This window comes from Gavia stellata, chromosome 20 (genome assembly GCF_030936135.1).
Source record: "Gavia stellata isolate bGavSte3 chromosome 20, bGavSte3.hap2, whole genome shotgun sequence".
NCBI lineage: Eukaryota > Metazoa > Chordata > Aves > Gaviiformes > Gaviidae > Gavia > Gavia stellata.
In genome coordinates, this window is record NC_082613.1 from 17129938 (window position 1) to 17141062 (window position 11125).

Here is an 11125-nt window from a genome sequence, read left to right on the forward strand (position 1 = left end):
ATAAAAGTTACAAAGGTTTAATCTGAGACATGGTTGCCAGTAAAAATATTTTGGGCAAGCTAAGTATCTGGATTCTCTTGTATTTGACTTGATCTTGACATCTTCTGTGAGGAAGATTCAGCTATAGCGAGTACACTTTCCTAAGACACCTTAAGAACTACTGCGCTTCACATAGCCAGTCCCATTACCTACACCACAGGCAAGTACTGCAGTAACACTGAGAACATTAATTACTGTGTGTCAGCTCTGAAGAAAATTAGTATTTACAAAATAATCATAACAATTTTTGAAAGGGCCACTAATTTTCACTCTGAAATGTTTTAAGAGACCTAAGGACATCACAGAAGGAAGCGGACACTTCAGCCACTGAGGGCAGAACTCTAAACACCATACGGAAACAAGACAAAAAACTAGCTAAGAGTGGCTACAGATTCACCAAGTGGAGTTGCCTCTGCAGATGTACTCTGGACCGAAGAGGAACAGATAAATCCTGTCTCGGAACATGGCCATGCGCTGAGCAGCCCAAAACAGCTCTCACATTCTGATCTGGCAGCCAGCTTTTCATCCAGGTTAGCTTTCTAAGAGCAACAAGCCATCTCAAGTGTTGCTTACCCAAATCATGACAAAGTCCAGCAATTTCTACACAGAGGATATCTCTCTGGGTTATATCCAGTTCTGGTTGTCTCTCCTTCAGTGCACGAACCAGACATCCTGCTAAATAGCCCACCCTGTTGCAGGAAGAAAAGCAAAAAAAAAAGTAAGTGAATGTAGTAGTGGTTTAGGCTGAACAGAAAAAGAGCAGTTCACCTATTCTATTTTGCTCCATTAAGTCAGAGTCCTTGTCTCAGAGGCAGCACACAACAAACACTCAAACCTTGACCTGCAAGAGAATCACAGACAAACTATTTCCAGTAGTAGAGTTTTAGTCATCAGTAACACATCTGAGAGCAAAAAAGCATGAGATACCACGCCCAACACATGGGGACAACAGCATCCTGCAGTATTTCATCACGCACAACCACGGAGTAACTGGGTAAGCAAACAGCAGTGCATCATTGACAGTGTGCATCTTGAAGCACCACAGCTTACACATCATCCTTCAACTTCCAGTCAGTGTGACTGCAAAGGTCCACAACAGTCACCAAAGCATTTTGTTCTTCTTTCAAATTGCTGTTTTAACAATAGCTTATGACAACTATTTCCTCTTCCTTTCATCCATTTTACATTTGACATTTAATTTCACTGAATGGGACTCTCTGTTCTCATGATACAAAAACAGGAGGAACGAACATAAGGCACATACTCCTACAAGCTGTTTACAAGCTCTATACCAACTTCCTTTCCTGCTTGCCTCAACAGTCCCCCTTGCAGAGCATCTTAAAGCAAAACAAGGTTTTATATGACGAGGTAGTATCTTTTATTAGACCAATTTTTACCGTTTGGCATTTTTTTACTAGACCAATAAGCACACAAAGCTCACTTCTATTTTAACACTGTAGAAATCTTTGAAATGATACACAAGTTGAGAAAAACTGTCCTAAGTATAACTATATAGATTAATTGAACTGTTTAAAAGAAAAGGTTGTTGATATTACTGGAGTTTTCAGACTCCTGTTGTGAAAGCTTTGTTTATATCCCTCATATTTTCATCTTTTCAGGTTTACCAGATGCAATCAATTCCAGCTTGCCTCACTGATTTGACCCTTTTGCAATAGCCATTTGCATCTTGTTAGTGTGACGGAGCGGGGGCAGAAGCCAGACTTACTCCACAATATTTCAGCACTAACAAAAGCAACTTTAGGCTGGCCAGATCACCTGAATAAAACCCATTGACTAGTTTAATTTCTCTGCACCTTGGAATATACCTTTAAAACAAGCTTAAATTTGTCTTTAATCAGCTTCTGTGTGGCGTGCGAACGACCCAGCAGTGCTCTGGGAATCACCATGTTCCTGTTTAACTTACATTACAGCAAACAGCCTGACAATCTGCCATCAATTGCATAAAGCACACATAACTACAAATGCAAACATTACAGATAAAATGGGTTTTATCTGTGCTGGACAATATAAGGGGATTACAACTGTCTGGCAAGTCATTTATAGCAGCCCCGGTACCCTTCCCAGGTTTATGCTTTAAAACTCAAGTTTTGAGCAGGGAGAACATAAAGCACTCACAGTTTTTAATTAACATTATTCTTAGAAGAAGAAGGGGGAGGAAATCTAACACTGATCCATCTTGTAGGTTTCTTTATCTGTCTTTACTAAATAAAGTTCAAGCGAACAGCCCATAATCACACAGGATATCCAGGAACATTTGTGAGACCAAAACTGCCACCACAGCAGTTTTCACCCATGCTCAAAGACAGCGGTGCCCCTTGGCTGGCACTCCACCTTAGCGGAACCAAACTCAGTGAAATCCAAATGCAAGAGATGCGCATGCAAGACAGCACCACCTTACCCTATAGAGTGTTCAAAGCGGTTGTGAGAGGCTCCTGGAAAAACAAAGTAAGTGCCACCCAGCTGCTTAATGTATCGGAGGCGCTGAAACTGAGGTGTGTCGATGATACGAACAAGAAGGGGATGTATTTCAATGTGCCCATGAATTGGATCATTAAAAACCTACAAAAGCCAAACAATTGTGTAATTAACATTTAAAATTTAACTTTGAAAAGAAACAGGCACCAAGGTAAAGGATATCTAGAATGGTCAGGTATTTGGTGGGAGAGGGCGATTGTTTTGCTTTCTCCTGTAAAACAGCCTACCCTATATCAAGATTTACCTTAGAAAACTGCTTAAGCATGCCATCAAAAAAGACAAAACTGCATATTTCAGAGGGCAAGGGAATTAAAGTAAAAATCTCTAAAAGTGTTATCTGCACCTGTGTAATTCCAAAACTCAACACGTGAGAAAACCGCTGTCTTTATTAGTCTGCTATTCCAGTTAAAGCAGGATACTGCAATACATGTCTGAGATACCCCATAAGAAGTGTTTGGTTTGACCTTGTTCATTTTTTTTAAAATCAAGTGAAATTTTGCAGAGTGGAAATTATGATTCTTACCTTTTTCATAAAACAAAATGCCAAACCCAAGATAACTGAAATATGAAAGAAGTACTCCCTGATCATCCCTAAGCACGTGTTTTGAGAGACATCTGAGTAACTACAGTGACCTCCTACAGAAGATAAACACGTTTAATCCTTGCCTCAAAGCAGCAGATAAAACCATTTCATCACACATGTACTTTGCTAGAATACTGAGGCAAATAAGGTTTTCCTATGTTCTCTCTACTCTCGGTCACTGAGCTGACAGGGCTCTAGCAGATGTGCGGACTACTAAGGAATGCGTGCAGCCCTGGCCCCAGTTAAACCAACAGACACCACTGTGAGAAACTGCTGGACACGGCAAACAGTGGAAGTGAGGAGGAGTCTGTTAGCCCAGGCCTGGGGCTAAACTAATAAAAAAAACCAGCAAGGGGAAGCTCTACACAGAGAGATGTGAAAGGGAAGCTTCTCAAAACATTTCAAACAGCTCATCTGCTCATTCAATCTCTCACAACCGCCAGGTGCCCACATAAAGCTCTTAGCTGATGATTTTAACAATTTTTCTGGTTAATGTGGTTTTTCAAAGACTCCGCACTACCAAGGAGAAGGGCTCGGAGTTTGCTGCTCTGCAAGGGAAAGGCACCACCGCAGCGGCAGCTGGCACTCCCGAACCAAAAGGAGGGGAGGCAGAGAGAAGGCAAAAGACAGCATTGCAAAGCACCCGCGAAGCCCTGGGAGCGGTGTCCTCCCCACGCGGCGCTGGGGCTACCTTCATGACGTCCACCTGCTGCTGTCTCAGTTTGTTCAGGCAGGCCAGCACTTTCAGTCTCTCAGCGGGGAGGCTAGAAAGGAGAGAAAAAGACATTAAGAGCAAAGTTTGCAATGCATTTTCCTTTACAATTTGCAGTACGTATGGAATTACTTGTGCAAGTTCATATTACTCTGATATTCGTTGACTCTTTTACGGAAATAGATATTTCTGCAGGTTTTTCAGAAAAATATTGAAAGCACTTATCCTTCTAAAGACAAGTATAGAAGGAAGAGAACAAATAGGTACAGATGTTGTCTGTAAAGCCATGTAAGTGCGTCTCCCACTTACATAGAACCGAGAAACAGGAACAACAGGAAATACACAATTTGTTCATCCACTTCTTTTAGGGAAAGTCACAGTTAGGGATAAGTCCTTTAAATTTATGGGAAAGACAACATGCAGAGCCTGAATACCTGACATTTTTTTAAGGTTGAAAGATTCCTTAAACTAAAATGTCAAAGTCCCAATATACAATTTTTATAAAAATTTCATTCAGTTAGTCAACTCTGTATTAAAATAAGTTTAATCTTGCCCAGTTGAATTTTACATAAATTAATTTCAATTCCGACAGCGGAACCACCAGAGTTTAAAAGATGCTCTAGTTTTATTGAGAACTGCTTCTTCTATTTCGTAAAGATATTTTGCTGTCATTTTTAATAGATTATTAAAGGTCCCCTTCACAACACACACGTAAACTTTCAGTGCAGGTACTCTGTAGCCACGGTAGTCTAAGAGAACACAGGCAGGACAAGTCTGGAGGGAGAGATAACACACTATTACACCCACTTCTATTAACTCTGTCTGCAAGCCTTGTCCTTGAGCAAAATGGTTTCAGCCTCAGTATGACAGCAAGCACTTTATCACAAGAAAGTACGGTTTGCTGCCTTTTACACTCTTCAGCAGTTAACCAGCCTGAGATCAGCTTTACATCAGTTTTTCAATTTAAACCTTAACAGAAAGCGATACTATAAAATTTCAACTATTAGCAAGAAACACTGCTTGATGCACTACATATTTTCATCTGAATCACGTAATAATTCACAATCCATAAAATATTAAATACATGTGATGTCTGAGCTGCTGGTGAGCAGTTTTTGTCTTAACCACTTAGTATCCCTTTCCCTAACAGGGAGCTCTTGGGCTGCAGCCTCTGCTGCTCACAGACTGCCTTTAGCTGCCCCCACTTGCAAGCAAGATGAAAAGCATCAGCGGTGATGCTCAGACCAGAGTGTTACTTCACATCCCAAGCAGCTCGGCCCGTAGGAACAGTCACAAACCCGCAGATACTTACAAGGGAGTACCTGAAAGAGCCCACTATTTACAGGGCAACAGAAAGCAGCTTACACTGAGGACAAGAGGAGGACCACCTGCATCTGCCCATCCTTCTCGCTCTCTGCTAAGAGGAGAACATGAACTTTGGCATGGTGGAAGAGCCGAGGAGCCCTTCTGCAGCCAGCAAACCAGAAGCTTGTACACACCTATCCTTACACTCGCAGGAAAGGAAACTGCTGCTCTTTGAACTCTGTCCTGAAAATGGGACCAAGAGTATTCAACTGCTGCTTATAAGAAACGTGTAACCTTTCCGACCACAGGTATGGCTAACTCAGGCAGGACTAGTGCTTGGGCTGGTAACCAAGCACCTCCATCACCACCCTCAAAAAGAGTTCAGTGACAGCAAAACCAGAAATTATGTGCTTCCAGCCATCTACTTTCATTTTACTTCTATGGAGAAATTCTCTCTCAAGACACTTAGCTAACACACACAACCACACCTGGACTAGAGTTATCTTTCCTCCAGCAGACTTGAAAAATTAACACCCAAACTTGATGTACGGAGATGACCCCCACGTTTTTAATTACAGCTGAGGTCTTCAGTGGATATCACTTCAAAGCACGCTAATAACGGAGATTGAACATCACAAGCGTGTTTTTGAACGAGCTGTAATGCTGCAAGGGGTACAGCAGCACCACCATATGGTCATGCAATAGACCTCAGGTAACAATTGCCCCAAAAGATACTCTAGGTCACGCAAAGTACATGAGGTAGGACTTCATGACATTTTTGAGAAGGCGAGGCAGTGCAAAGCAACACCCAGCTGCTTTTAAATGGCCACAAAAATTTAGGAATGAGGAGAAAATTAACTGGACAATAGCCAGGTAGGTAAGGAGGAAGGCATGTGTGCACCTACCATCTTGAGAAATTACCAATGACTGCAACTACAGGAACAGCAGAGAAAGGACAGCTCTGTACTACTGACAGTGCAGTTTAGTATACAACTACCTACACAAACATTGTCCACAAAGAGCATAGCCTAATGTGCTGCTTTGCTCCAGAAACTCACCTCCAGCAGGGCTGAATTAAACAGTGCTAACACAGCTCTGCACCGTATGATACACCGGCTGGAGTCACCGCCGGGACAGATCAGTGCTGCACACGGGTGAGAGAGCGGCAAAAGGAGTAGGGCCCGACCAGGGAGGCTGGAAAGTCCCTGCCTGACACACCACGTCAGTGGCCTGCGTGTCTTGTCATCTTGCCCTGCCTCCAGGAACTCTAACCCTCGTTTTGGGTTTGGCCTCCAGAGGACAAAGCATGCTGTCGACACAGGCCTGGCATGATTGATCACCTGAATGTCGCACCACAGAGAGCTCTCTATCCCTCTTCAGATAGAAAACAGCAAGGGATTTTTCACCTGGTGTCTACAAGGTAAGACCGCCTCAACCAAGAGATTACACACAAATCACGTTAACACGTACCGTGGTTTTCCAGGGCTCTGCAGGCACAGTTCCTCCAACAGCCAAAGCAGCAATCCTGCTGGCTGTCTTTGAAAGGCTGAGAACTGACACTTCCCCATCCACTCCCCTCCGCCCCTCCCTGCTTTGCCCACACCCTCCCTCATGCCACAGGTGACAAGGATGAGAAAACCCCTTTCCTGCACCCATTAGGTCAGCCAGACAGCCCTACTCATCACCCGTACTTAACATGCAGCATGACGCACACCACACACAACATTCACTTCCAGGAACATGAGAACACGTGGGAAACCCACAGCGCTGCCTCCAGGCCCCTGTCGTCCCGAGCTCTCCCCAGTGAATGTCCAGGAATGGCCGGGAACTAAATATACACATTCATTACCGGCCTGTCATAGAGAAATGATGAAAGTAACTGTAGGATACAGCGTGCAGTGGGAAGACATATGCAAAAGGATCATTCTTTAGTGCAAAGTTGAGATGTTTTAAAAAAGCAGAAGGCTCTAGCAACTTCTCATCCAACTCACAACATTTTCAGCTTAACAGAAACAAGATGTCATATCTCACCAAAGGAAACACCTTATAAAAGAAAGCCCACAAGCATGTCATTCCATACCCCCAGCACCATCCACTCTCCATTTGACTCCATCACCTGTACCACAGGCTTAAGAGGGACTTCCTCGCTACCCTGTCCTGCCTGCCTACGTTCAGCACAACAGAGCATGACCTACAAGTTTCTGACGACCCACAGAGCAGCCAGCAGATATCCAGTGTGTCCGAGCGTCCGTATGGGCACTTGATGCTCAGACAGCCAGCGAGGTACTAAAAGCAACCGGCCTCCTGGTAGTCTCTAAACAGAAACTATACATCCACTTGTTATTTCAATTAGACAATTACTTTATACTTCAGGAACAAATAAAGCCTTTAACTGCCTTCCTCATGATACCACACCATTTCTATCTGCACACTTGAAACAGCTGCAGTTAAAACCCTTCTTTCAAAAAAAACCAAAAATACCTTAATGACTCCTGCCAACATCTTACCTCCTCCAAAGCGCAACCCTTCTGCCTTGTCATCTTGAGTCACACCAGCTCTTCTTTCTCTACTGATGACCACACCCCGATGCCCGCTCTTTCAACTCACCCTTCGCAAGTCACGAGCACAGCCAGGATGTCTCACTATAGTAGAGATGGGGCCCTTCATCCTCAGTGCGGTGTTAGCTCTGATAGGATTTCAGCCAAGGAGCCAACCTGCACACCAAAGTACTCAAAACCCCCAGCAGACAAGCACAGCTCTGCACGTGTGTACGCCTGCCAAATAACTACACTCCAAACTGCCTGAAGTCCTCTAACCACAACATTAGCAAATAGATTGAGTGGAACAGTTGGGTTTTGAGAGAAATTTGGAGGAAACAGCATAAACAAGGTTGGCAAAAGAGTAAAGAAAACACATTCAAAGATTAAAAAGCACCAGGAAGTACGCGGTGAGCAAGCAGGCTCACATCCCAGGAAAGGTGAGCAAAACCGACTCCAGTGGGGCAGAGAAGGGGCAGCGGGGGCCCTTCAGACACGTAGGACGACAGGATGCATTTATACCCTCTTCTGTTTCAGAAGAGCAAGAAAGTATATTCACCACCAGAAAAATTACAAGGTTTTTAGGACCAGTCATTTCCCTCACTGCTGGAAACAATCCTTTACATGTTTTAAGACGGCATTCACTTTTCCTGTACTCATGGCAGGCAACTGCCACCGAGCTGGGAGTAAGACTTTGCCACACTGCCGGCTCCCCACAGCCAAGCGCTGTGGCAGCTCACCGTGGCCACTGAACTCCGCCACTCTCCCACAGGCCCGTATTCTGTCAGGACACACAACAAAATCTCTTTTTTCCGTAACAGTCCACCCTATTGTAGCAGGTGCAACAAAGAGCAAAGTCCCAGCAACTGTTGCAAGATTAAAATGTCAATGCCCAGGATTTGTGGAGGCTGGTTTCACCCATCTCCCTGAGACAAAGCAGCCCCTATCTGCTGTTTTAAAAATCTTTACTAGAATCCAAGCAGCGTTAACTTTAGGCGGAGAAGAAAGTTCTCATGAAAACCCCTAGAGTTTACGCTGGCGTTCCTATTAACACTTAAAAGGTTACTGTGCTACCAGTAGTATTTTCACTAAAGCTTTTTAAACGGATTTTTTTGCTTCTCATAGTTACTGGGCAACCAGCTTCTACGCTCTGGATGGCGCTGGCTGTGCTGGGGTCAGCAGGGGAACCGGAAAACTGTTCTGGAGGGTCCCAGAGCGGTCACACAGAGCCCGTTCCATCACGGACACCCCCTCCGACTGTCCCTACATCCAAGCTCTTGGGCATCTGGGGTGGAAGCGGGACACAGCCCTCCTGTTCGGTCAGGAAAGGCCTTTCTCCCGGAGCTCGCTACTGCGGACGGGGCCTTGCGAGGCAGGGACCCGCCCGCAGCAGCTCCCGCGACTCCCGCCCCGCAGGGACCCCGCCGCCGTGCAGCCCCTCGCCCAACGACCTCCCCCTCTTTTCGGGGGGGAAGCTGTGCCCGGGGGCGGTGGGGACGGCCCCGAGGGCCGGTCACACCGGCGGATCCGGGGGCTCACCCAGCCGGGGCGCGGGCCGCCCGACGGGGCCGGGAGCCGGGGCTGCCCTCCCCGCCCTCCCGCGGCCTCCCGCGGCCCGGCTCTCACCAGACGCGGGTGACCTCCAGGGCGCAGGCCGGCAGGTCCAGCAGCATGCTCCCGGTGACTCCGCTCTCTGCGGGGGCAAGCACAGCGTCAGCGGCGGGGCCCGGCCGCCCCGAGGGGCTGCCCGGCCCCGGCCCCGGCCCGCCGTTACCTCGGAAGCGGCGCAGCAGGCTGGGCTCGCCCACGCCGCAGCGCGAGAGGTGCTGGCAGAGCCGCTCCGTGTCCCACAGCCGCGGGTCGCAGCGGTCGCTCTCGGCCGCGGGGCCGCGCGGCCCCTCAGGGGAGCCCTCGCGCCGCGCCCGCTTGGCGGGAGCCGCCTCCCAGCCCGCCGCCGCCGGGCTCCCCATCCCGCCGCCGCGCAGGCGCCGCGCCCCGCTCCGCTCGGCGGGGGGGACCGGCGCCGCGCTGACGTCAGCGCCCAGCGCTGCCCCCGGGCCTGCGCCGGCGGGCGGGAACCGCCGTGAGGGAAGCGCCGGGCGAGGGCGGCCTCGGGACGGCGCCTCGCCGGACCCCCCCGCCCCGCCCCGGGAGGAGCCGGCCGGCCCCGCCAGCCCGCAGCGCCCGCCTCGCCCCTCGCGGCGCGGGCGGCCGTGGGCTTCGGGGCTTGGTGGCGGCCGGCGGTGGCGGGGCCTGCCCTTGGCGCTGGGCTGTGACCCGGGGGCGGAGGCGGCGGTGCTGACTCGGAGCGATGTGGAAAGCAAACTCCAGGCAAAATTCCCCGAGACACCGGCCGCCTCCAGCCGGCCCCCCCCCCCCCTCACAGCCCGGGACGCCGGCACCGCCGGTGCTGCCACCGGGAATCCCGGCAGGCCGCCCCGACCCTTTCCCCGTACCCCTTTCCGGGCACCCCGGGGCACTGGGGCACCCACGGCCTGTCAACACTGAAGACGCGAAGTAGCTGACGGTGACCTGTTGCTGTGGGGGCCGCCCGACCTCCTGCTGCTTTCTGCCACGAGCCCTTTTTCACAGGAAAGCGTAGACCGCGCCGGGGAACAGGCAGAGCTGCTGGAGCGAGGTGAGCGATGCTCCCCGCGACGGCCGGTTACTGTCAGGGACTCTGTTACAGGGCATTGTGAGAAACAAGGGTTAAAAGTAAAGAAAAGTTTAGAGAACATACTTTGTAACAACTGCACCTGGTACTTAGACATATTGGAGATAAAGACTGTCTTCACTGACTCTCTGCTAACTAGCAATAATGATTAGCGCAAGGACGAATCGTAGAAAAATAGAAAAGACTGCCAAAATAGTGCCCTAGAGTTAACTTGTCTCATTATAATCTCATTTTAATACTAAAAAACACACCTCCCAGCTAGAGAAGCCCCAACCCAATTTAGCCCCCTCCTCTCTGAGCATGTATGGTGAATTAAGAGAACTGCAACTTTCAGATGAAGTAAGAAAAGTATTAACCAATAGTTATTAAGGAGTAGCACCAGTCGGCCTAACTAACTTTGTTAACTGTTTTAAATACCTGTCATGATTTTAACCCTGTGTGCAAGCTTTGTGGAGAAATCCCCTTGCACCCGGCGCCGCAATAAACATGCCTGCTTTATAACTCTGTGTGAGTTGTGAAGTTTGTTTCCGCGTGTCAATTCAGACGTAAATACCTGGAAAGCAGCGCCAGCAAGGTCCGTTCATCATCCCAAATCCCCACTGGGTCACAAACGTCAGCCTCCACGAAGGTGCTCCCAAAAGGCACGGTGCCACAACGCTGTTGCCCTCAATGCTGCTGAAGACACCCAAAGCCAACTTTTTCAAGATCTCGTTCCCAGGACATCCCAGGCAATGAAACCAGATGCACCCCAGCTGCCGGCCTCTCAGTTGCACATAGCC

The 11125-nt window shown here is 48.4% G+C and overlaps 1 protein-coding gene across 1 annotated transcript in view; it reads right to left on the reverse strand.

Moving 5' to 3' along the window:
* The window catches only part of SAMHD1 (SAM and HD domain containing deoxynucleoside triphosphate triphosphohydrolase 1), a 28527-nt gene extending 18885 nt beyond the window's left edge, over positions 1 to 9642 (reverse strand). Inside the window, exons 1-5 of the mRNA XM_059827148.1 lie at positions 9447 to 9642; positions 9299 to 9365; positions 3810 to 3882; positions 2459 to 2619; positions 613 to 728 (exon numbers count right to left, since the gene is read on the reverse strand). Coding sequence (XP_059683131.1) covers positions 613 to 728; positions 2459 to 2619; positions 3810 to 3882; positions 9299 to 9365; positions 9447 to 9642 — 613 coding nt within the window. The remainder of the gene's footprint in view (positions 1 to 612; positions 729 to 2458; positions 2620 to 3809; positions 3883 to 9298; positions 9366 to 9446) is intronic.
* Between the last annotated feature and the right edge of the window lie 1483 nt (positions 9643 to 11125).